At 48.2% G+C, this 24,202-nt stretch overlaps 1 protein-coding gene across 4 annotated transcripts in view; it reads right to left on the reverse strand.

Moving 5' to 3' along the window:
• The window catches only part of FBLN5 (fibulin 5), a 92,466-nt gene that overhangs the window by 17,583 nt on the left and 50,681 nt on the right, over nucleotides 1-24,202 (reverse strand). For all 4 annotated transcript variants that reach the window (XM_012098939.5, XM_012098938.4, XM_027957332.3 and 1 more), the window contains 5 exons: nucleotides 17,852-17,974; nucleotides 13,315-13,431; nucleotides 9,172-9,291; nucleotides 3,154-3,276; nucleotides 1,978-2,104 (listed from right to left, as the gene is read on the reverse strand). In XM_012098939.5, the coding sequence (XP_011954329.1) occupies nucleotides 1,978-2,104; nucleotides 3,154-3,276; nucleotides 9,172-9,291; nucleotides 13,315-13,431; nucleotides 17,852-17,974 (610 nt within the window). The remainder of the gene's footprint in view (nucleotides 1-1,977; nucleotides 2,105-3,153; nucleotides 3,277-9,171; nucleotides 9,292-13,314; nucleotides 13,432-17,851; nucleotides 17,975-24,202) is intronic.

The raw sequence follows: 24,202 nt of genomic DNA on the forward strand, positions 1-24,202 counted from the left end.
GCCTGCAGGAGAGGTGGGATCCACATACAGGAAGTACAGGTTCTATCCCTCGTCTGGGAAGATCCCATACGCCAAAGAGCAATTAAGCCCATGTGCCAAGAGAAGCCACCGCAATGAGAAACCCTCATACTGCAAAGGAAGAGTAGCCCCTGCTAACTGCAGCTAAAGCAGAGCCCGAGAAGCAATGAAGACCCAGCACAGCCAAAAATAAACAAATAAATACAATTACTTTTTAAAAAGGAATTTTTAAAGTTTTGTTTTTTTTTTAAGGCTCCATCCAAACAGCCAAGTCAAGATGTTCCGGGTGCCAAAATAGCCACATTAAAATGTCACGTGTCACACAGAAACTAATCGCTTTCTAAAAGAGATTTGGAGGAGGGAGAGATGGCTCCCAGCTGAAGAGGATCGCAAACAGCTGGGAGGTGGCATTGGCAGCCAGATCTGAAAGACGGGGCAGTTCTGTCCCTGTGGCAATGGCAGGAAAGCCTTCCATGTGCAGAAGATGTGTGCACAGAAGCCGGGAGGCGGGACATTCTGGGATGTGGGTGAAGGTGAAAGCAGGTCACACTCAGGTTGGCAGGAATACAAGACACCTGAACAAGGAAATGAGCTGGATAAGGGCGGCTGGAGTGAAACTGGAATGGGGCCTGGAGGCAGGGTGCAGGAGTCTCCCAGGGCTCTCAGCGGCTCATCAGGGCCCCGCCAGTAACACCGGCTCAGGGCAGGTCCCCACCACAGACAACTGAGACCTGGAGAAACCCAGGGACAACCAGGAATGGGAGTCGGTGAGGGCAGAGTTCTGTTTTGCCACAAAGGGCCTTGGAACCAGAAATCAAAGAACGCTGTTCCACAGGGCTACTGAGAAGCACAGCGCTTAGCAGCCAGCAAAGACTCCTTTAGGACCTGTCTGTTCCTGCTTTGTCCTCTTCTGCCAGCTTTTGATCAGAGCGGGAAGCACACTGGTAAGGCGTGAATTCCTCTTAGGAGCTGTGTCCTTAGAGGGCATGCACGATGGACGTGTCCGTTCATCCCTGTATCCCAGTTGGGAGGGCTGGGAGATGTGGGGGTGGTAAACAGGTGACTGGAAGGGAGGAGGGCAGAAGACATCTGTGTGTGTGTGTTTGTGTGTGTGTGTGCACGCGCGCACACATGCACCTGTTGCAATGCATGCAGGCTACAGTGGAACTAAGACAGTTAAATAGGAACCCAACAGTAAGAAGAGGAATTCCTGGTACACGGGGGCAGAAAACCACTGTTCTAGTGTGTTCACTCTGTAGAGGTTGTCTTCACTTCGGTTCTCACCTCAACTAAATATTTGCCATCTGGTGATTTCATTCAATCACTATTGTGACATCAAAAACTTGATTAGAGCAAGCTAGGTACCCTCAGTTAACGAGAACTCTCTAGTGACTTGTCCAGCCCCTCGCTACTCCCAATAAGGTCCAGGAAGACTGAATGCATCCATTTCACCTGGCGGCTTGTCTGCAAGGCCGAGTCTCACACCAGAACAGGCCCATGGAATCAGAACTGGGCCTCTAACAAGATCCCTAGGTGGTTTCTATGCACGTGATCATTGAGAAGCCCAGCTCTAAAGACCCTGTATATCCACCAAAACAGCAACAACATCCAGGACAAAGTCATTAAAGGGAAAAGGAGATTCATGAACCCCACCTCTCCTCTTGATTAGCTTTCTAGAGAATCTCCATATAGCTCTGGCATGAGCGGGGGAACGGTAGAGAAGTGTGGCGGGGGGGGGGGGGCACGCATGTGTTGCGTTCAGTTCAGTCGCTCAGTGGTGTCCAACTCTTTGCGGCCCCATGGACTGCAGCACACCAGGCTTCCCTTGTTGTGTAGGAGACAGTGGGCCACATCTCCCATTACCCTGGCAGGTACTCTCTCCTTGACACCACACTGGCTGATCTCTGAAACAGGCTCCTCGTCCACATTCCCATCTCCCCAGGGGAAGCCGTGACTTACTTATCACTGATCCGCAGATAAGGCTCCTCACAGCGGATGGGGTCAATGCACTTGAAGCCCCCTTGCAAATTGTAACAGGTCTGCTGCAGGATGCACGTGTGGTTTCTGTGCTCACACTCGTTAATGTCTGAAATGCATGATAGACAAGAGGCTGAAGCCAGGCAGCACTTCCGAGGTGACGGTCCCGGGGCCAGACGGGTGGGAGTGGGGGTGGAGGCTGCCTGGGTCTTTCTATAGAGCTACACTAGCCAGTATGGCAGCCTCCGGCCACACATGACCACTGAGCACTTGAAATGTGACTAGTCTAAACTGAGATGTGGAAAATACAGATCAGAGTCCAACAACTTAGTAAAGCCAAAGAATGTAAAACATCCTTAATTTTTATATTGAGTACATGGTAGACTGGTAATATTTTAGATATATAGCTCTAAATAAAATATGCTCTAAAATTAATTTTACCTGTTTCTTTCTATTGTTTTAATGTGACTACTAGGACATTTTCAACTACATATGTGGCTCACATTTATAGCTCACAATATATTTCTACTGCTTGGCACTGTTGTGTGGAGAATTCTTGCTTGGTGTTGGGATAAGGCAGGTCCAAGGAGCTGAAAATGAATCTGTTGCCCAGCTACCAGCCTCCTCCATCCGCCCCAGTAGGTGAGCATGGGCAGGAAATCATCTTGAGCAGCCAATCTTGGGGAGATACCACCCCCTTCACAACCGGGGGTCACAACCCTTTGAGGCAGGTGTCCCTCCACCTGTGTCCATTCTCTAGGAAGTGGGTAAAGAAAGGCTGACCAGGCTGCAGTCCAGGGACCATGAGAAAACCAGCTCATGGACCACGACCCGGCCATCAGAGGTCCTGGTGGGGTATGGAGCCTTCCTCAGAGGGGCCACAGAGACCTGCCTGGGGAGGCAGGACCAGCTGTGTGTATCTGCAGAGGGCATTCCAACAAGGAGACTGACCTTGTCCTTTCTGAAGCCAAAGGATGGGGCTGCAGGGCAGGAAGGTACCAGCCCAGGCATCCTGCCCAGAGCCTGCCGCACTGGGAGTCACCAGCACCCATTCACACCCTCACCCCTGCCACCTTCCCCAGGCAAAGACATCCAGGTGGCCCCCTGAGCCAGCCCCATCTCACACCTCCCCTAGCTGGGTCCCTCTAGCAGCCTCACCCTGGCAGCTCCGGTTGTCATCCAGCAGGATGTAGCCGGCTGGGCAGGAGCAGAAGTACGTGCCCGGCTGGTTCACACACTCATGTTGGCAGAGGAACTCAGAGAAGCTGCATTCGTCCATATCTGGGGGAGACAAGTTACACACTCCATTTATAATCATAAACTACCTGGGCATGGGAACTTAGTGCTATTCTAGCTTAATTTATCCCAGCCTGCACACTCTCCTTGGTCAGCAAGGAGATCAGATCAGTCAATCCTAAAGGAAATCAATCCTAAATATTCGTTGGAAGGACTAATGCTGAAGCTGAGGCTCCAATACTTTGGCCATCTGAAGCAAAGAGCCAACTCACTGGAAAAGACCCTGATGCTGGGAAATATTGAAGGCAGGAGGAGAAGAGGATGCGAGAGGATGAAATGGTTGGATAGCATCACTGACTCAATGGACATGAGTCTGAGCATGACGAAGAGAGACGGGGAAGGACAGGGAAAAGTCTGGCGTGCTGCAGTCCATGGAGTCGCAAAAAGTCAGACATGACTTAGCAACTGAACAAGAGTAACCACACTCTCCTGACACATAGGATAGCTTCTCTGCCAAGAAGTTTTCCAATTCATTTTTGAATAATTCTGGTGATGGGGAGCTCACTACCTACCAAGGAAGCCCACTGATAATTGGGCAGCTCTAATTGGTAGAAAATTCTCTCCTTCATGAAGCTAAACTCTGTCGCCACTAAGCTTCCAACACCGTTTTGCCTCTGGCTCAGCTACATCACCTACTCATCACTGTCTCATTTTGCCCTGTAGGTGAATCTACCCTCTACATCTGGAGGTGAGATTTGTCTGCTGGAGTTTTCTGGGTGCAGAGCTCTTCCCCAGACCTGAAAAACATTCAGCGGACCTAGTCTTCTGAAAGGGCAACTTTACCAGTGCCTTGTGGTTATTTAGTCACTGAGTCATGTCTGACTCTTTGCAACCCCACGGACTGCAGCAGGCCAGACTCCTCTGTCCATGGGATTTCTCTAGGCAAGAATACCGAAGTGGGTTGCCATGCCCTCCTCCAGGGGATTTTCCTGACCCAGGGATCAAACCAGCGTCTCTTATGTCTCCTGCATTGGCAGACAGGTTCTTTACCACTATTGCTTCCTGGGAAGCCCCAGTTACCAGTGCTAACTCCCCTCTAATCGCCCACAAGTTGAGAACCAATATTATTCCTAAAATCACAGCTAAAAGGGACATCTCCAGAAGGCCAGGGGGTGCGAATTTTATTAAAACGACATTGTGTCCAAAAACCTCCCTGAGGGACTTCCCTGGCGGTCCAGTGGCTAAGACTCTGTCCTCCCAATGCAGGAGGCCCCGGTTCCATCACTGGTCCAGGAACTAGATCTCACATGTTGCAACTAAAGATGTCATATGCTGCAATGAAGACGGAAGAGTCTATGAGCTGCAACTAAGCCCTGGCACAGCCAAATAAACACATAAATATTAAAAAAAAAACTTCCTTGAAAGGGAAAACTCTGTGTGGCATGGGGTGGCCTGCCTGCCTCGGGTGGTCTGGGATGTGGGACCTGGCACTGGGCCACTCTCCAGCCACAGAGGTGGGGACCTGAAGAGGGAAGCATTGAACTTGTAGACTGTGGCCAGGGATACAAAAGCAGGCTCTCTAGAAACGCCAACTCTTCATCACACACAGCGTTTGGCAAGAGAACCCCCATCTGAGCCTCACGCGATAAGCACGCCAAAGAAAACATGTTTTTCTTTCATTTGTTGTGTTCCCGAAAACTTGCTTTCACTGGCTTCCCCATGTGACATGTCCTCGGATTGCTCTCTGGAATCACCCAGAGAGGGTGTCCGCACATGGGAGGCTGCTCCTCCACTATGTGATAATTTCTGTGTTACATGCCTGCTGTCTCTCACATTCGAGAAGGGAAAACTCCTTTCCTTCTCTCCCAGGGGCCTCCGGGCGATGGGTTATGAGCCAGCAGAACTGAGATGCTGCTTTGAAAAGTTAAAGCACGCTCAGTGAGTCAGATCTGCTCTGTCCTGCCCACTCCCGCTCCCTGGGGAGCCTTGTAGAGTCTGGTCTTGGCCCCAGCCATCCTAACAGAGTATCCTGTTTATTTCTGTTAAGCGTGTAGATTCCATTCATACCTTTAGTAGAAGGCAGTGGTAAAACCTGTCATTTCCTGAGAGCTCGCTGTGTATCAAGCCCTGGGTTACATGCGCTACACACCTCATCTTATTCAATCCTCACCTCAGCCCTAGAAAGGGGTGCTATTACTAACCATACTTGACAGAGGGGAGATTGAGGCTCACAGAAATTAAGTAACTTTTTTTTTTTTTTTTTACTTTTTGGCCACGCCATGCGGTATGTGGGATCTTAATTCCCCAAAAAGGGATCAAATCTGCCCCCTGCATTGGAAGCACAGAGTCTTAATCACTGGACCACCAGGGAAGTCCCAAGGTTAGGGACTTTGACTAAATTTACAGATAACAAGTAAGCAGTAGAGCTGGGATCTGAACCTGGCCAGCCAGACTCTGGATTCTATACTCATCAACACAATGCCATAATGTCTCTGAGTAAATCCTGCCTGAATCAGACTCCAGATTGGTGGATCTGGGGAGTCCTGGGCTTGGGAAGTTCCCTGGCTGGGGCTTGCCCCACTGCAGATGGAGAGATGGCAACCACCTCCACCTAACAGACCCCTCTGCTTATGTTAGAGTCACAACCCCAGACTTTACTAAGGATTGTGGCTCCATCCTCCACAAGCAGAAATACAATGGACCTAGAGAAAAAAGTTATGACAAACCTAGACTGCATATTCAAAAGCAGAGACATTACTTTGCCAATAAAGTTCCATCTAGTCAAAGCTATGGTTTTTCCAGTAGTCGTATGGATGTGAGAGTTGGATTGTAAAGAAGGCTGAGTGCCAAAGAATTGATCTTTTGAACTGCAGTGTTGGAGAAGATGCTTGAGAGTCCCTTGGACTGCAAGGAGATCAAACCAATCCATCCTAAAGGAAATCAGTCCTGAATATTCATTGGAAGGACTGATGCTGAAGCTGAAGCTCCAGTACTTTGGCCACCTGATGTGATGTGATGTGATGTGAAGAGCCAACTCATTGGAAAAAACCCTGATGCTGGGAAAGACTGAGGGCAGGAGAGGGGGACAGCAGAGAACGAGATGGGTAGATGGCATTCAATCCTCACCTCAGCCCTAGAAAGAGGTACTATTACTAACCATACTCAACAGAGGGGAGATTGAGGCTCACAGAGGTTACCGATTCAATGGCCATGAGTTTGAGCAAACTCAGGGAGATAGTGAAGGACAGGGAAGCCTGGTGTGCTACAGTCCATGGGTTCGCAGAGTCGGACACTGCTGAGCAACTGAACAACAACAAATAAGAAAGTGAAGTAAGTCAGAAAGAAATATCATATGTTAATGCATCTATGTGGAATCTAGAAAAATGGTATGAATGATCTTATTTGGAGAGCAGAAATGGAGACACAGACATAGAGAACAAATGTATGGATACCAAGGGAGGAAGATAGGGATGGGAAGAATTGGGAGACTGGGATTAATGTATATACACTACTATGTATAAGATAAATAGCTTACGAGAACAGACTAGATAGCACAGGGAACTCTACCCAGTGCTCTGTGGTGGACCTAAATGGAAGGGAAGTCCAAAAGAGAGGGGACGTGTATATACATATAGCTGGTTCACTTTGCCATACGGCAGAAATGAACACAACATTGTAAAGCAACTAGACGCCAATAAAAACTACTATGAAAGATTGAAGCAGGAATAAAAAAGAAATACAGGCCAGCTTCTGGCAAGGAGCACAGTTTCAAGCATCCACATGAGAATCCATTGTGGTTTCCTGGGTCAGCTCACTTAGCAAATCTCTAAGGGACATGGGGCTGCACGGAGGGGCCACAGCAGCTGGAACAACACAGTGAAGGTCACAGTTCCTGGCTGGGAAACAAGCAGCACAGAAAGGGAGCAAGTAGGAAGGGACAGACAACAAGCTCCCGGCAAACATCCCCGAGAATCCCGTCTGACTCTCTGCGACCCCATGGACTGTAGCCCGCCAGGCTCCTCAACAGAGGGTAGATTTGTTCTGTCCATGGGATTTTTCAGGTAAGAATATTGGAGTGGGTTGCCATTTTCCTCCTCCAGGGGATCTTCCTGACCCAGGGATCAAACCTGTGTCTCCTGTGTCTCGTGTTTTGCAGGCAGATTCTTTACCTGCTAAGCCATCAGGGAAGCCCAGGCCCACAGTAGACAAGGGTTACCTAAAGATTTCAGAATCTTGCAGAAGATTGCATCATCACGAATATGGGGAAAACAATGACCATTTTGGTTAAAGTGAGTCAACTAAAAATCTTTGCCAAAACACCAAGGATGGCTTCTTGAAAAACCAAAAGTTTCTTACACTTAGGCTTAGAGAAAGTAAGTTAACACAAATGACACTTAGGTCCCCCAGCTCATCTCATCTCTATGACTGCCAGTGAAGGTGTTTGTTAGTTTGTTTGTTTTTTTAACAAATGAGGAAACTGAGGCTCAGGAACTGAGTTGGCCAGGGAAAGTACTGAACGGGAAAGCTAGAATTTGAAATTGGCTCCGTCTGACTCTTCAGTCACTCTCTCACACCTTCTCTGCAGGTGGCCACATCTATGGATGTGCAGACAATTCTCCAAAACTGAAGGACCCCATCCCGTAATGCTAAACTTTTCACCTCTTAGTTCCTTAGCCCAGATTCCCCAAAGGAATGCCACAGGAGGTGGGGAGAGACAGGGATTGAAATCTAGGAAGAAAGTAGCTTTTTATGCCTGAGTATATTTTACGGCTATTTCTGGGACTGACATTTAATCGGCCTAAGGCTCTCTGTAACTGCCTGCTTGTGGCTGTGTCTTTCCTGGCCCTGGGGAGAAGAGCTCCTTTGTTTCAGAGAATTCCGTCCCCAAAACACTCTAGTTCTACCTGAAGCTATCACACAAGTTCCATTCATGGCCTGGGTCAGTTCCTGTTACAGTGAAATCCAGGATTAGGAAACTTTCTATTCTGGAGGACGAAAAGATTTTCACACTCTAGGATATGGCCCACTTGTTTTGAAAAATACAGTGAAGCATCATTAATTTGGACTGTGCTCCTTCACAATTGCTGATGATGCTAAAACTGAATAGAATGGAGTTTAAGTCAACATTAAAAAAAAAAAAAAAAACAGGAAAAGAAAAAAGAGAAGGAGAAATGGAGCAAAGAATGAACTATACATGGCCCTCTGCAGAATGCTACAGGAACAGATGGGAGTAAGAAGCTACTCCTATTCTCAAGGAGTTTACTGGAGTTTACAAGTTTCTAAGATAATTATAATAGAGTCCACAAGCTAGCATGAGCAAAGAGTCATAGCTTCCTGGGCTTGGAAAGAATTTACAAAAGGTCAACTGAGCCATCTGTGTTCTCACAATAAATTAAGATTTTATTCATTCAACATCCAATCTTTCATTAGTTGATCTGAAAACTAGTTACTGCATGTTCATGATGGGCCAGGTCTAAAGTTAGGCACTGATTATAGAGATTTTAATAGTTTATATACACAATCTCATTCATTCAACACTCCCCCTCCCAACCCTACCCTGTGAGACTTGCTTTTATTTCTGCTATTATTCTATTAGTACTATCTGCCCTATTCCCATGACTTGACTCAGTGCTGGGTGAAGACAGATAATTCAAACCAGCATGCAAAATTAGGCAATTCCTCTTCCTCTTCAACCCCATGTCAGATCCTAAAAGTTAGCTCCGCTGATTTTTGCATTAAGGGTCAAATAACTAGGGACGTGCAGTTGCGTGCCACCTTTGGGAAGTGACTTATCTCTGTTTTGTGTGGTTGTAATCCCGCTGCACTGGAAAATGTCCCAAACTGGAAATCTGTCTGGGAAATAAGAGGAAACACCTGTGAAGAAACCCCTGTCCCAGTGCCCCTAGGACAAGTGGAAGTCTCCAAAGCCAAGCTCATTACCACTGCAATGAACGCCATCATCCTCAAGTTCATATCCTGGGTCACAGCGGCAGATGAAAGAGCCATAGGTGTTGACACAGGTTTGTACACAGGGATTCTCAGTTGCACACTCATTCACATCTGTAAAAAAACAAAAGCATATCACTAACCATTCCCACAAGAGAACTTTGTATTCACTCAGCAGAAGAATGCACCAGCAGCAAAATCCACTACCACCAGGAGACCAGACCCACAGATACCAAGGATCTCCATCTAGGACCTGTCAGATGGAGAGCTCAGACCCCAAAGTGCTCACTGAAGAAGAATGGGCTCCATCCACACATCCCCTCTGGGGTTGCAAGTTAGGAAGGGTGGAAACGGCGTGTATACATTTCATATACGTGTGTAGACACGTACACGTTTACACCTCCAAGGAAGTCTACTCTCCAAGGCTCGCCAACGGGAATTTCTAGGCTACATCTGCTCCTTCCCATCCCCAGTTAGCTCTTACCTCACCCCCACTGACTTTGAAGTTTCAGACAAAGAGGTAAATAAGCATGATAATTTACAAAAAAATAACTATTCACTATCGCTGTGGACTGAACTGTGTCCCCTCCAAAATTCATATGTTGAAACCCTCACCCCCACATGTGATGATATCTGGAGATGGGGCCTTTGGGAGGTAATTAAGGTTAAATGAACTCATAAAGGTGGGGTCCTTATGAAAAGAAGCACTAGAGCGCTTGCTCTTGCTCTTTCTGTTGTGTGAGGACAGGGAGAAGGTGGCCACCTACAAGCCAAGAGGCACCCAGGCAGCCAATCATGCTGGCAACTTCACCTTGGACTTTCAGCCTCCACAACTGAGAGAAAGTAAATTTATGTTGTCTAAGCCACCACGGTCTATGGTATAACATTTTGTCATGGCAGCCTGAGCCGACTACGATAGATGGACATAAATAATGTCACTGATAATTACAGAAGGATCTCGTACTCACCGAATCCTTACAGCCTGGGCTCAGGACCATCACCCCATGTTACAAGTTCAGTAGGTTAAGGAGAGAACCACAAAAGGGCCCAAGGAAACTTTAAGGAGTGATGGGATATTCATTGGGCTTCCCAGGTGGCACTAATGGTAAAGAACTCACCTGCCAATGCAGGAGACATAAGAGATGAGGGTTTGATCCCAGGATCTGGAAGATTCCCTGGAGGAGGGCATGGCAACCCACTCCAGTATTTTCCCCTGGAAAAGCCCATGGACAGAGAAGCCTGACAGGCTACTGTCCATAGGGTTGCAAAAAGTCGGACACAACTGAAGCGACTTAGCACACACGCACGCGATATTCACTATCTTGAGGTGGCGATGGTTTCGTGGGGATATATGTATGTCAAAGTGCATGAAATCGTGTGCCTTTAACAGTGCAGTTCATCTTATGTCACTTATATGTCAACGAAGATGTTTATCTTGGTTTCGAAGTTGACAGATGTGCCCAAGTCCCCAAGCTAGGAAGGGCACAGTTGAAAATGGGACGTGAGTCAGGGGTCTTTCTACAATATACAGGGTTCATTCTGCAGAGCTCAGAGAAGGGGAGGCAAGAAGGGAGCCACTGGTACAATGGCACTGGCTGACCCATTTTAAACTCCTCTCCCCGATACTCCATATGACAATGGCCAAAGTGCCAGCTGAGAAAATGTCTATCCCTTTCAAAGTCCAGGTAAACCTCTTCAGACTCTTAATTTGAATGCTTTCAGAATTAAAAGGGAAGTGGCTCGAGAAGTTTTTCTTACAGAAGAGGGCAAGCCCATATCCACATACCTTCCACTTCCTGGCATCTTTGAAACTTTCAGAGGGGCAAAAAAAATAGATGGCCATGCAGGGCGAGTCCAGGGAGATGCCAGTCTCCACCAGTGCAAAGGAAGTCTAGAGGCTGTCCACCCAGGAGGCCAGGAAAATGTGATGCCAGGCTGTCCAGGCAGGACAGCACCAAGGAGAAGGAGGGCTCGAGTCTTTGGCTTCCAGCCAGAGGCTGGCTGTGCAAGGAGAGCAAGCCCAAGACCCGCCCTCTTACAGCTTCAGCTACTTGCACTTCTGCCCCCAGGGCCCTGGCAGCCCTCTCTGGCCAGCCCTGCCCTCCACACCTGCCCAAGGGCCCTTCTGAATCCTGTGGGAGCAGACCCGCTCCCCACTCCAACCTGCTGGACAGGACGACTGGACTCTTGGGCTTTACGCTCCTTTCTGCCACCACCTAGCTGTGTGACTCTGGCCAAGTTGCTTACCCTCTTTGAAGCCTGATTTCCTCATCTGCCTTGCCTACCTCACAAGGCTATTGTTGGGGCTCAGTGAAACGAACAAACGTGACAATCCTTCGACGAGGGCAAAGCCCTCTACCTTGCTTGAGGTGTTAGGAATACAAAAGCTTGCTGGAGTCTGTCACATCCTGTGTGCCGTGGGCCCTGCTGATGCGATATCCCAGTGGCCGAGTGCCTGCGTCCAGGCCTGGGTGCTGTGTCTGTCGCTTTATCACACTGCTGGACCCGGAGCCAGGTATGTTAACTGCTCCTTGTCAGAGGATGCTCTCCACGGGACACAAGGGCCTTTGGGCTTCTCTGTGCTTGGCTGTGCCTTAGGAGGAGCTGGCATCTCAAACCTCCAGCCCTGGCATGGAGAAGCCTGCATCTGCGCTAAGCCACTTGTCACAGCAGCAAAGGAGCCAGGCGCCTGCTCCCCTGCCCAATCAGCTCCCTCAACCTCCCAGGCCAGCCTCTGCTCTCAGGAGAAAATGACCTCTCCTGGCATGAGGAACACAGTCGAGACTTCTTGGAACAACAGCAGAACCAGCTTTGGAAGAGAGACTGACAAAGAATCCAGGATCCAGCTCTTTAACGCTGATGCCTTCCTGTTTACTCAATGATTTAGATACGATTAAACTAATGGAGACATAATATCCTCCAACTAGCTGGCCAGGAGCCTGCCAGCCAGACCTCGAGTGCTGTGACAAGGAAATGGATCCTGCAAAAGCTGGTGGCAGGCTCCAAACAAAGACCTCATTCTGAGTCTCTGGCGCTGTCTCCACCCTGGATGGGGCAGCTGCCAGGGACTGGCGGCCCTGGGCTGCGGGCTGGGGGTGGGGAGCTGGGGGCCAGGCAGGACTTGCGCTAATTCTTTGGGTCTTAAGTCCCCTGTTCACTTCCTGAGCAGAAGATATCTTCAGCTGGAAAGTGCCATAAGCCTGGAACTTGTTTTTCTTACTTATCAGTATGTGACACGATCATGTCAAAGTCAGAAAATGCCTTTGTTTCATTCTGTTACTGCGGGGAATGTCGGGTTGTAAGGGAAGTTACCACTATCACCATCCTATTACTCTTTAAAATAACAGGCCCTCCTGGCATGGACAAGGGAAAGCTATAATGACAGGCATCGAAGTTGCCTGTGGGGCTTCCCCTGGTGGCTCCAGGGTAAAGAATCTGCCTGCCAATGCAGGAGACAAGGGTTCCATCCCTGATCCAGGAAGATCCCTCTAAGCAACTCAGCCCATGTGCCATAACTACTGAAACCCCCAAGCCCTAGAGCACGCCCTCTGTATCAACAGAAGCCACCACAATGAGAAGCCCATGCAGAGAATAGCTCCTGCTTGCTGCAACTAGAGAAAGCCCATGCAGCAATGAAGACCCTGCACAGCCAAAAGTAAAATAAATAAAGAAAATTATTATTTTTTAAAAGTTGCCTGTGAAACCCTTGCATAAAATGTATGTGAATATCTCGCATTTCATCAGGAATCAGGAGCCCTCTCTCTTTATCCCTCTTTGGGCCTTGGGAATTGAACTCAGCCTAAGAGGACATATGAGAAAGCTTCTGACTGATCAAAAATGTTGGCAAGGCTACTTGTGGACAGCGGATACACAGAGAGAAGTAAAATCCATGAAATCGTAAGCTCCCAGCTGGTGGATGATGTGGTTCTAATCTCAGTAAATGCGCAGAGTACATCCTGACATGTTTCACATAAGCTCAGTTAGGATCTCAGGTTTCTGTAAGCAACAGCATGAGCGGGCAGTGAGTGGAAGTACACTTTAACAACGGCGTTTCCCACCGACATAAGCTGTCAGACTCTGAAGAAGACAGCATCTAGGGTTTCACACTGTGTTCAAGCTATCATTCATGTCACATACCTTGGCAAGACCTTCCATCCTCGTTGAGGGTAAAACCAGGGTTGCATGTACAGGAATAAGATCCGGGAACATTCGCGCACAGCTGCTGGCAGTAGCCATAACGACATTCATCAATGTCTGGAAACAGAATCGCAAGCAAGGTAAGAAATTTCTTCTCCATCACTGGTGCCACCCCCAGCATCATTACTGCCCGTCTCTTCTGGAACAGCTTCACAAAGGGAAGCGAAAAGGGAGCTAATGCAAAGACAGCACCAACTAAGCCTCAGGGAAAGTGACAACCCTCTGGATTCCAGGCTCAATCTCCCCACCATCCTCCCTGACCTGTCTCAGTCTTGTGAACACCTGAACCTATCTTGAAAGCTGCAGAAAAAAATTTTTTGCTTAGAGAGGAACGTTGGTCCAGGTGACCTCTAGGATTTCATCCAAATCCAAGACTTAACACTAAGACGGATCCAACCCTGACAGTCGCTGTAAGATTCTACGGGAGCATGTCACTGCCCTGGGAATGGACAAGTTAAAGTGTAAAAGGATTCCATAGCGTGGTTCCTGTAGACTCTTTGCCAGCTCCACTAAAAATGAATATGGGGACCTTCCTGGTGATTCAGCGGTTAAGAATCTACCTGGTAATGCAGGGAACATGAGTTCAATCCCTGATCAGGGAACTAAGATCCCAAACATCATGGGGCAATTCAATGCACGCACCACAACTGGAGAAGTCACCACTCACCACAACCAGAAGGCCTGCCTGCTTCAACGAAAGGCCCCGCATGATGCAACTAAGACCTGACACAGCCAATTAAATAATTATTTCTTTAAAAATCATAATAAATAATGAATATGTCTGGCTGTTGGGAACAAGACTGAGTACAGGCTAGGCCAAGCTGGGGAGCACTGCAGTCTGGAGACCTGTGAACCCAGGAGCACAAGGATGCTGGAGTTCACCTTGAATCTCCTCTTTGTAGCACAGCAGCCATAAAACTCTGGATAAACACACCTTTTTCAAACTACAACCAGTTTCTCTTGAGCAAGCAGCTATGTGGGTGAATGGTTCTTTTTAGCAGAGCCAGGCTGACATGTACCAGTCAATGGGGTGTCTGAGGTTATGGGAAAGCACTTCCCAACACCCCAGGCTGATGGGCTGGAGAAATCACTCCTGCAAGATAGGATGTTTTGAATGAAGCCTCCAGGTGGGGACTAAGCTCTCACTTGACTTATAGGTATAATGGGTCCCTATTTCATGCTCAACTCCTCCTAAACATTCCCCCTCTGGTATCCCAGTTCCTTTGGAACCAGGGTCCATTCAGGGTTTTGAAGACCAGCTTAGAACTTTTCTCTGTGCCTGGCTTCTACCACCTACTGCCAGAAAGCAGTAGCCCCTCATTGGAAGAACTGATGCTGAAGCTCCAGTACTTTGATGCTGATGAGAAGAGCTGACTCATAGGAAAAGACTCTGATGCTGGGAAAGATTGAGGGCAGGAAGAGAACGCGGGGACAGAGGATGAAATGGTTGGATGGCATCACCATCTCAATTGACATAAGTCTGAGCAAACTCCAGGAAAGAGTAAAGGATGGGAAAACCTGGTGAGCTGAAGTCCATAGAGTCACAAAGAACTGGACAAGACTGAATGACTGAACAACTGCCAGAAGGGACCCCACCTCCACATTACTCATTATTCAGCCCCCCTCAGAAGCTGTGCCCTGCCCTTGTCATTCCGTTTTATCTCTGAGTGGCAGCTACTCTTAACCCAGCTCACCCCACCGCTGAGAGGCATGCAGCTCCCACGTGGAAAGCACATTGACTTGTGCAGTTGTTGGTCCTGACTCTTACGTGGGTGCATCCCCAAGCCCAGAGAGATAGCAGGGGGAAAAGAGGGCATCTTCTGCCTTAGGGGTGGCTTGGAGGAAAGGCAATCCCCTGGCCCTTCTTTTTCTGCAAAGGCAATGCCTCCAAAGTCATGCAAAAAGGGTGGTGGATGGCTATGGAATTTGCACCTTGAAAGCAAAAGAAAAGTTTGGCCAGGAGAAGGCACAAGTTTAGCCATACTGAGGAAAGGTCCTCACTTTGGATGTCAATTGTAAGCAGACTGTGCGTGCAGCACCAATTAGGCCTCCAGGAGCATCCTTCCTAAAGCTTCATGCTCTGTGAATAAGAACAACCCTCCTGGGGGCGGAATGTCCCAGTTACTGTCCCCACTCAGACGGGGAGGGGTTTCCTGGCCCCAAGGTCTCTGCAATCTGGCCTGCGTGTCCCGGTCACCTGGTCTTCTCTAGCACCCCCTTGTGGAGGAAAAAACTGGACTGAAAAACAGGATGCAGATTTTAGACCCAACTAACTGTCCAGCATGTCCCTCCTCTATGAGTCTCAGTTTCCAACTCTATAAAAGGTGGATGACATAATATATAACATCCCTTCCAGCTCTGAAATGCTACACATTGAGTTCCCATACAAATAACTCACACTGATCTGCTTATGTTCAAATCAGTGGCCTCAGATTTTCCATAATAGCTGAGGTTGGTTAAAATGCAAAGCAATCATCATATTCACATATGCCCGTGTGCAGCCAGCTCTTCGGTGCCTGGAAAGGAGAACCAAGTGAGGTCCAAGCTGGCTTGTCAGGCCTCTTTGGGCAGGGCTCTACAGGAGACCTCAACACAGTCTCAATCAGGAGAAAATGGGAAAAAAGAATCTTTTTATCTGTTTGTTTCCATGATGTTGTTTGGATTTATTTCTTAGCACCTCCAGGACTGACTTTCAGGCAACAGAACAGTGTCTTGAGACTTTAAACTTTAAGGGCTTTTCCAAGAAACAGGAAAGAAATTATATCCTAGGAAGAGAAATTGCAATGACAACTAGAGATTGCTATGAATGCATTTACTTGGCTAAACCAAAGACTAGAGGGGAAGAAAGGAAAATAGCCCTCCAGAAAAAATAAACAGAGGGATCATATAGCTGATGCCAACTGCAAGGGAGAAAATTCTCAATAGGTGCTGACTGACTTCTTAAAAAAGACCAGAGCTAGAGGGGTGGGCATAGGGTGGGGGATTTGGTGGGGTATTGGAAGGAGATGATGTTAGATCTGAATCCCCTGATTCACATTTGAGACCTGGGACATTTCTGTGACAAAGCGAGCACTCCCTTCTCTCGGTAGGATTTCTAATTAGGGACAGAAGGCAATGGCACCCCACTCCAGTCCTCTTGCCTGGAAAATCCCATGGGCGGAGGAGCCTGGTAGGCTGCAGTCCATGGGGTCATGAAGAGTTGGACACGACTGAGCGACTTCCCTTTCATTTTTCACTTTCATGCATTGGAGGAGGAAATGGCAACCCACTCCAGTGTTCTTGCCTGGAGAATCCCAGGGACTGGGGAGCCTGGTGGGCTGCCGTCTATGGGGTCACACAGAGTCAGACACAACTGAAGCGACTTAGCAGCAGCAGCAACCCACACCTCTACCACTTCCTGCCTCTGTTATAAATTTCCAAAGGCAGAAAGAAGGTCTAGGTAAGACCAAATATGAACCTTTAAAAATTACATTAAAAAATTCTGATGATGGAGAGGCAGTGACGAAGGCCTGGAAAGCACTTTCCTATCATGGCAGAGTCTTTATTAGACTCTATATAAACAGGGCAGCGAAAGGGAGGAAGACCTCAAGGCTCAGGGCCTGAAAAGCAGGGTAAGCAGCTGCAGCCATGATGGATTAATCCCAACTGTCAACAGCAGGGAGCCAGGCTTCTGCAAGCTTGTCTGCATTTGGGACTGGACAAAAACATGTTTTAGTGGTTCAGTGGTAAAGAATCTACCTACAGTGGAGGAGATGCAGATCTGATCTGTGGGTTGGGAAGATCCCCTGGAGAAGGAAATGGCAACCCACTCCAATATTCTTGCCTGGGAAATCCCATGAACCTACAGGAACCTAGAAGGCCACAGTCCATTGGGTTGCAAGAGATACAACTTAGTGAGTAAACCACCACCATTGTCATAATAAAAATAAGAGAAAGTAAAAGTGGCTCAGTCATGTCCGACTCTTTGCGACCCCATGGACTGTACAGTCCATAGAATTCTCCAGGCCAGAGTACTGGAGTGAGTAGCGTTTCCCTTCTCTAGGGGATCTTCCCAACCCAGGGATCTAACCCAGATCTCCCGCATTGCAGGCAGACTTTTTACCAGCTTAGCCATGAGGGAATACTGGATTGGGTAGATCCAAGAATACTGGAGTGGGTAGCCTATCCCTTCTCCAGTGGATCTTCCTGACCCAGGAATCAAACTGGAGTCTCCTGCATTGTAGGCAGATTCTTTACCAACTGAGCAATCAGAGAAGCCCAGAAATAAGAAAGTGGGTTAAAGAAATCCCTGGTGGTGACATGCCGTGATGCGGTGACGGTGACAAGTGATCTTAAAGGATGGTGCTCCATGTAAATTCAACAGTCTTCTGCCACCCCCAGCCCCAAAGAAAAGCCCACTGCCCTTAGGCCACCCAGCCATGACCACAATTCACAATACCCCCAGGCAATCTTTCACTTTCAAGAGTTTCTCTATTACCTAAGCACTGGCCTTCGAGCAGCCAGTAGCCATCCGTGCAGGAACAGGTGTAGCCTCCTTCGGTGTTGATGCAAATCTGGGTAGGGTTACACTGGTGGGAATCCGTTGCACACTCGTCCACATCTGTAACACAGACATATTCCAAAGAATGTCACCTACATCTGTTTAGAGCCCTTGGAGCCACCAGAGGTGCTAACTGCTTGCTTGTCTGGCTGGGAGGCAGTTGATTATGTCCCTGGATTACATCACCTCCCTAACAGGTACCACTAGGAGACCCTGGCTTTTCTGGAGGGGGCAGAGCTAATCGGCTCCCTGAAAAATCTACAAGGGAAATGGCCAAAAAGAAAACACATCCTTAAGCACTGTTCCACCATCCTGTCCAACATTCTCTGAAAGCAAGTTCACCTTGATGACAACCATTACTTGATTTAGAAATGTATTAGGCTTATGCATTCACATATAAACAGGTCTGTTGTGTACCTTCTGGGTGCACAGAGCCATGACAAACAATTCTGAGAACAATAACGGAAGGAAGAGAAACATCCCTCGATAGAGGAAGACTGCGAGTCACTTGACGGCATCCACGTATGAAAATCTTTCAATTTGGGGCCCCTGCATCTTCAGGAAGTTTCTAGGAGCCCTCCGGCCTTCCCTCCTCCACTCCAGAGCTCTGGGGCTCACCTCCTGCTGCCCTCTGCTCAGATTGGGTTTCCCCATGCTGTCGTTACACATGCCCATCTGTTTGCTGCCGGGCAGGTACTTGTGCCAAGTCAGTCCCTTCTTCATTGGGGCCGTCAAAGCACAGAGACCAAGCTGTATTATGGCTGTGTTTCTCATCTGGTGTACACAGTACTCAGAACTGTTTCAGCTGAAACGAATCCTACTTTCTTTTCTCCCCACCCTGCACCTCAGGGAGTCCTGTAACGGGTGCTCCTGACACCACGCCCTCACTTTGACAAAACTCCACAGGGATTCACCCGGCGCCCTTAATTCATCTGGCCTGGCCCTGCCTCTCCCCTTCACTCCCACTTTCACCTGCCTGCACCCTTAGTAAGGCTCCTGCCTTTTGCCCTCTCATCAGGGTTTGCTCATCTACGCCCTATCCCTCCAGAATGGACCATCGCACCATCAGGAATATCAAGTTGACAGAAAGTTTGTTAGGGTTTTGCCATAACAGCTTCCAAAAAACCCAAACAAACATTTTGGCCAACCCAGAAGCATTAAAAGCTGCACTTCACTGAGACTGAGCGGTGCACCTGGCTCTTCATTTTCCTCTCACAGTCGCCCCATGCAGTGGGCTAGTAATTCCCATTTTACAGATGGGAAAATGGTGCCAAACATGCTGTAGCATCGAGCCCAGAGCAGAGTCCAGGCCTCCCTGCCTCCCAGGCCCCTCTGTCCAGGGATGACAGGGCTCATGCTGCCAGGCCCTGGCAGGTCAAGCAGAGGAGAGGGGGCTGAGCTTTTGCTGCCTTTTCCTGCCCCACCTGGGAAACTGTCTGCCTCTTAACATTGTAGATGGCAGACTGGGGGCAGGGGGCAGCATTGGGGGCCCCGAGGATTCCAAAGTGTTAGCTCCATAGGTAACTCAGGAAGCGAGCACAACTGATCCAGTGAAACAAACATTCAGCCAGGTAAGTGACGGTCTCCTGGATCCAAGGACAACACCCACCACAATCCACCACCATGTGCCTCATCAGTCAACACCAAGGTTAGTTCCCACCCCAGCCCCAATGACCAGAGTCTGGAACCAGGCTCCAGCCTTCTCAACATGGACAACCTCCAAGAACCTACTTCCAGGGTGGCAGCCACCTCTGCTGCACCCCAACAATGTACAGCCTTGATGGCAAAGACCCAGAGCCATTCTCAGCTGCAAGAGTTCCTGCCTTTGCCCCGGGCATTGCCTCCAGCCCCAGCTCTGCCCACCCAGCAGAGCCTCCCAGGGGAACCCGCAAATAATGCTTGGCAGCCGCTCCCGGTCAAATCCGTATCGAAGTCTAGGATAATAAATAACACCACAATCAGCCAGCACATATTTACATCTTTCCGGCAGGAAGTGATGGATGACAACTGTACCCTGGGAACAACTCTGCCTTAGGAATGTGTGCTCTTTATCCTGCTTCGAGGGGAACGGAGGGTGAAGGAGCAGCAGAGCAGTCAGAGAGCCCTGGCGACAGCAAGTTCCCAGGGCTCTATGCTGCATAACCTGCATGGAGACGACATGCCCCCAGTAGCCTGAGAGAGAGCCACCAAACTGGAAGAGGCCCAGACTGGGCTCAGAGGAGCGCGGGAGGCCTCAATGTGTAAGCACGTACGAACAATTCAAATCATCCAGAAACAAAATCTCTAAGGTTTATTTTTTTTTAATCCACCATTTTTACTCAGTTAAAGTAACTCAGTTATACTGCATATCTGTTGATGGACATTCAAAAAACTACTTGAATTGACTGATTGGATGACTTGCACGGGTTGAATTCATTGTCAATTGATTGACGTTGAACGGATGGTCAATCTAAATATGTTCTGAGAACTCAATAAGTCTGGGAGTCTCTGGGGGGAAGTATGTCCCATCTTTATATCCTCAAAATATACCTGGTTTAACTTGGGTCTACGTATGTGTTGAATCGTGTCTGATTCTTTGTGACCCTGTGGACTGTAGCCCACCAGGCTCCTCTTGTCCATTGGTTTTCCAGGCAAGAATACTGCAGTGGGCTGCCATTTCCTCCTCCAAGGGATCTTCCCTCCAGGGGATCTTCCTCCTTCAAGGGAATCTTCCCAACAGGGGATCTTCCTCCTCCAAGGGATCTTCCCTCCAGGGGATCTTCCTCCTCCAAGGGATCATCCCACAGGATGGAACCCATGTCTCCAGCTTGCGTCTCCTGCATTGGCAGGCGGGTTCTTTATCACGTAAGCCACCTGGGAAGTCCCCACCTCGGGTCCATATAAATGTTCAATGAATGAATGAATGAACACATGGGCAACACACATTAAGGCCTTTGAGTCCCCAGACAAGTTTTTCCAGCTGACAAGTGTGTAGACTTTAAAAACAACCACCCCCACCGAAAACCCCCATCAGCTTGCACACCTGAGGGGCTGGAACTGAGAATGTTCACGCCTTGGGTTCTGCACGAGGTGAAAAGACTCATCACACATTCCAGCTCACAGCTGAATTGCTTACATTAAATACCTTTAACTTAAATAACAGAAGGGAAAAAATATGTAGAACCACTCCCAGGGACATTCTTTGGCAAAGGGGCCTTTTCTGCACCAGTGGAAAAGCACAAGTTAGGGCAACCTAAGTAAGTGCCATTATCCTCAGATGTAAATCGTGCTGGATACACCTTTCCTTTTCTGTGTAATGTTTAGGGAACATCCCTTTAGAGAAGAGGGTGCTGGGTTCATTCAATCATTCATGCCCTCACTCATCTACTAATCCTTTCTGTTCTACTGTGGCTCTGTGTGTGTGTGTGTGTGTGTGTGTGTCCTCCCAAATCTCCAGGCTGCTGAGAGAGCCAGTGGGGAGCACAGTCCCTCCAACCATGTGACTCCCACAGTGTCCCTCCTGGGGCTGTAGTCCTGGGCAGCTGCCTGGGCCCTTTGAGGACTCCAGCACAGCAGCTGTGGCTCATCTCTCCTCCACCGGGACAACACCTACCCACTGTCCAGGCGACCAGCACCGCGGTAACTGGAGGACAGAGCTCCCTGACACCTCCAGAACCAGGTCACAGCCCAGCACCGCACCTGCCCAGGGAGAAATCATTCTCCATGTTGAGCAGCACAACCCTGCTGCCCATTGCAGCTCTGAGCTGTCGTCCTTTCCTGCAGACCTCCCCAGGGTGGCCTTTAATTACAACATTCTCGGGACTTCCCTGGTGGTCCCATGGCTAAGACTCTGCACTCCCAGTACAGGGGGCCCTGGTTCAATCCCTAGCCAGGAAACTAGATCCCGCATGCTGCAGCTAAGAATCCACCTGCCAAGACTAAAAGATCTCACATGCAGCAACTAAAAAGAAAATCTTATGCCTTACCAAAGACTGAAGATCCTGTGTGTTGCAACTAAGACCTGGCACCCAATAAATAATAAAATAAATAAATACACGTACATGCATGTTAAGTCACTTCAGTCGTGTCTGACTCTTTGCGACCTTCTTGTCCATAGCCCCCCTGCCAGGCTCCTCTGTCCCTGGGATTCTAAAGGCAGCGACACTGGAGTGGGTTGCCACGCCCTCCTCTAGGGGATCTTCCAGACCCAGGATTCGAACCCATGTCACTTACACCTCCTGCATTGGCAGACAGGTTCTTTACCACTAGTAGCACCTGCTGCTAAATGCATATAAAAATGAGTTTAAAAGTACAGCAATCTCAAACAACAACTGCTCACTTAGAAAAGTTCTCAAAGCAGTCAACCTCATCTCCTTGACCTGCTTCCAGGAGGCAGAAGTGAGCTCCCGGCCATGGTACAGCGGCCCACATGTTAGACATACTCATTCAGGAGGTCATATCCATAGCTCTGTCCCATGTCCCCAGCTGGTGCACTAAGGCAGCAAGATCTCACAGGGGCACCAGATGGAGAAACTGGCCTCAAGACATCAGAATACATCTGCCCAACAAACCAGGACAATAAAAGAAGAGAATCTTCCAGGATGAGACCTTAATAAACATTTCTCTGAACAGAACATACAAGTGGCCATTAGGCACATGAAGAGATGCTCAACATCACAATTATTAGAGAAATGAAAATTAAAACTGCAATGAGGTACCATTTCATACCAATCAGAACGGGCATCATTAAAAAGTCTACAAATAAATGCTGGAGAGGGTGTGGAGCAAAAGGGACCCTCCTACACTGCTGGTGGGAATGTAAGTTGGTGAAGCCATTATGGAAAGCAGTGCGAAGTTCCTCAGAAAACTAAAAATAGGATTACCATATAATCCAGCAATCTCACTCCAGAGCATATACCTGGACAAAACTATAATTTGAAAAGATCATGCACTCCTAGTTCATAGCAGCACTACTCACAATAGCCAAGACATGGGAACAACGTAAATGTCCACTGACCGACGAACGGATAAAGAAGATGTGATACTTACATACGATGGAATACTACCTGGCCATAAAAAGAATGGAATAATGCCATTTGCAGTAACATGGATGGACCTAGCGATTATCGTATTTAGTACTAAGCAAAGTAAGTTCAGAAAGAGAAAGACAAATACCATATGATATCACTTACGTCTGGAATCTGAAGTATGACACAGATGATCTTATCTATGAAATAGAAAGAAAATCAAGGACACATAGAACAGACTGGTGGTTGCCAATGGGGATGGGAAATGGGGGAAGGATGGAGGGGGAGGTTGGGGTTAGCAGGTATAAACTATTTTATACAGAATGGATGGACAACAAGGTTCTCCTCTACAGCACAGGGCACTATGCTGACAAACCACAGCAGAAAAGAACATGAATAAAGAATGTCTCTATGTGCACAGCTGAGTCACTTGGCTGAACAGCAGAGATCGGCACAACACTGTAAATCAACTATACTTCAATAAAAAATGTAAAATTAGAATCTTCCAGGCGGACTCAAGGGACAGCATGGGAAAAGGCCACAGTCTACAAAGCCGCTGGAAGGTTTAGCCCTTGGAGCCGGAGTCTCTGATAGAAGCAAGTAGCAATAGACAGGTCCTCCCGCCTTGTCAGATGGAGTTCTCACAGGGCGTCTCGACTACCATGCTGTGGCTTTATGCCTCTTATACGTCCTTCCCTGGGAGTGAGTGAGTTCTCAGCATACAACCCACTTTCCCATTCCCTATAAAACTAATGGTTCCAAGTATAATCTTAGGGTTAACTCACAGTTTATTATATAAAATCTCTACAGGTAGGTAAAATGGACAACATACCCCTATAAACAGGCATAAACGTGTGTGTGCTTAGTTGCTCAGTCGTGTCTGACTCTTTGCAACTCCATGGACTGTAGCCCAGCAGGCGTCTCTGTCCATGGGGTTCTCCAGGCAAGAATACTGGAGTGGGTTGCCATTTCCTCCTCCGGGGATCTTCCCGACCCAGGGATCAAACCTGTGTCTCCTGTATTGTAGGCAGATTCTTTCTATCTGAGGCACCAGGGAATCCCATGCATAAACATGTTTGAATACAAATAATATGTATACATAAGCCAGGTATTATTATATTTGAATGTCCATATTATACACCTACACTTCCCCGGTGGTGCAGATGGTAAAGCATCTGCCTACAATGCGGGAGACCTGGGTTCGATCCCTGGGTCAGAAAGATCTCCTGGAGAAGGAAATGGCAACCCACTCCAGTACTTTTGCCTGGAAAATCCCATGGAC

Source organism: Ovis aries, chromosome 18, assembly GCF_016772045.2.
Source record: "Ovis aries strain OAR_USU_Benz2616 breed Rambouillet chromosome 18, ARS-UI_Ramb_v3.0, whole genome shotgun sequence".
In the NCBI taxonomy this organism is placed as follows: Eukaryota; Metazoa; Chordata; class Mammalia; order Artiodactyla; family Bovidae; genus Ovis; species Ovis aries.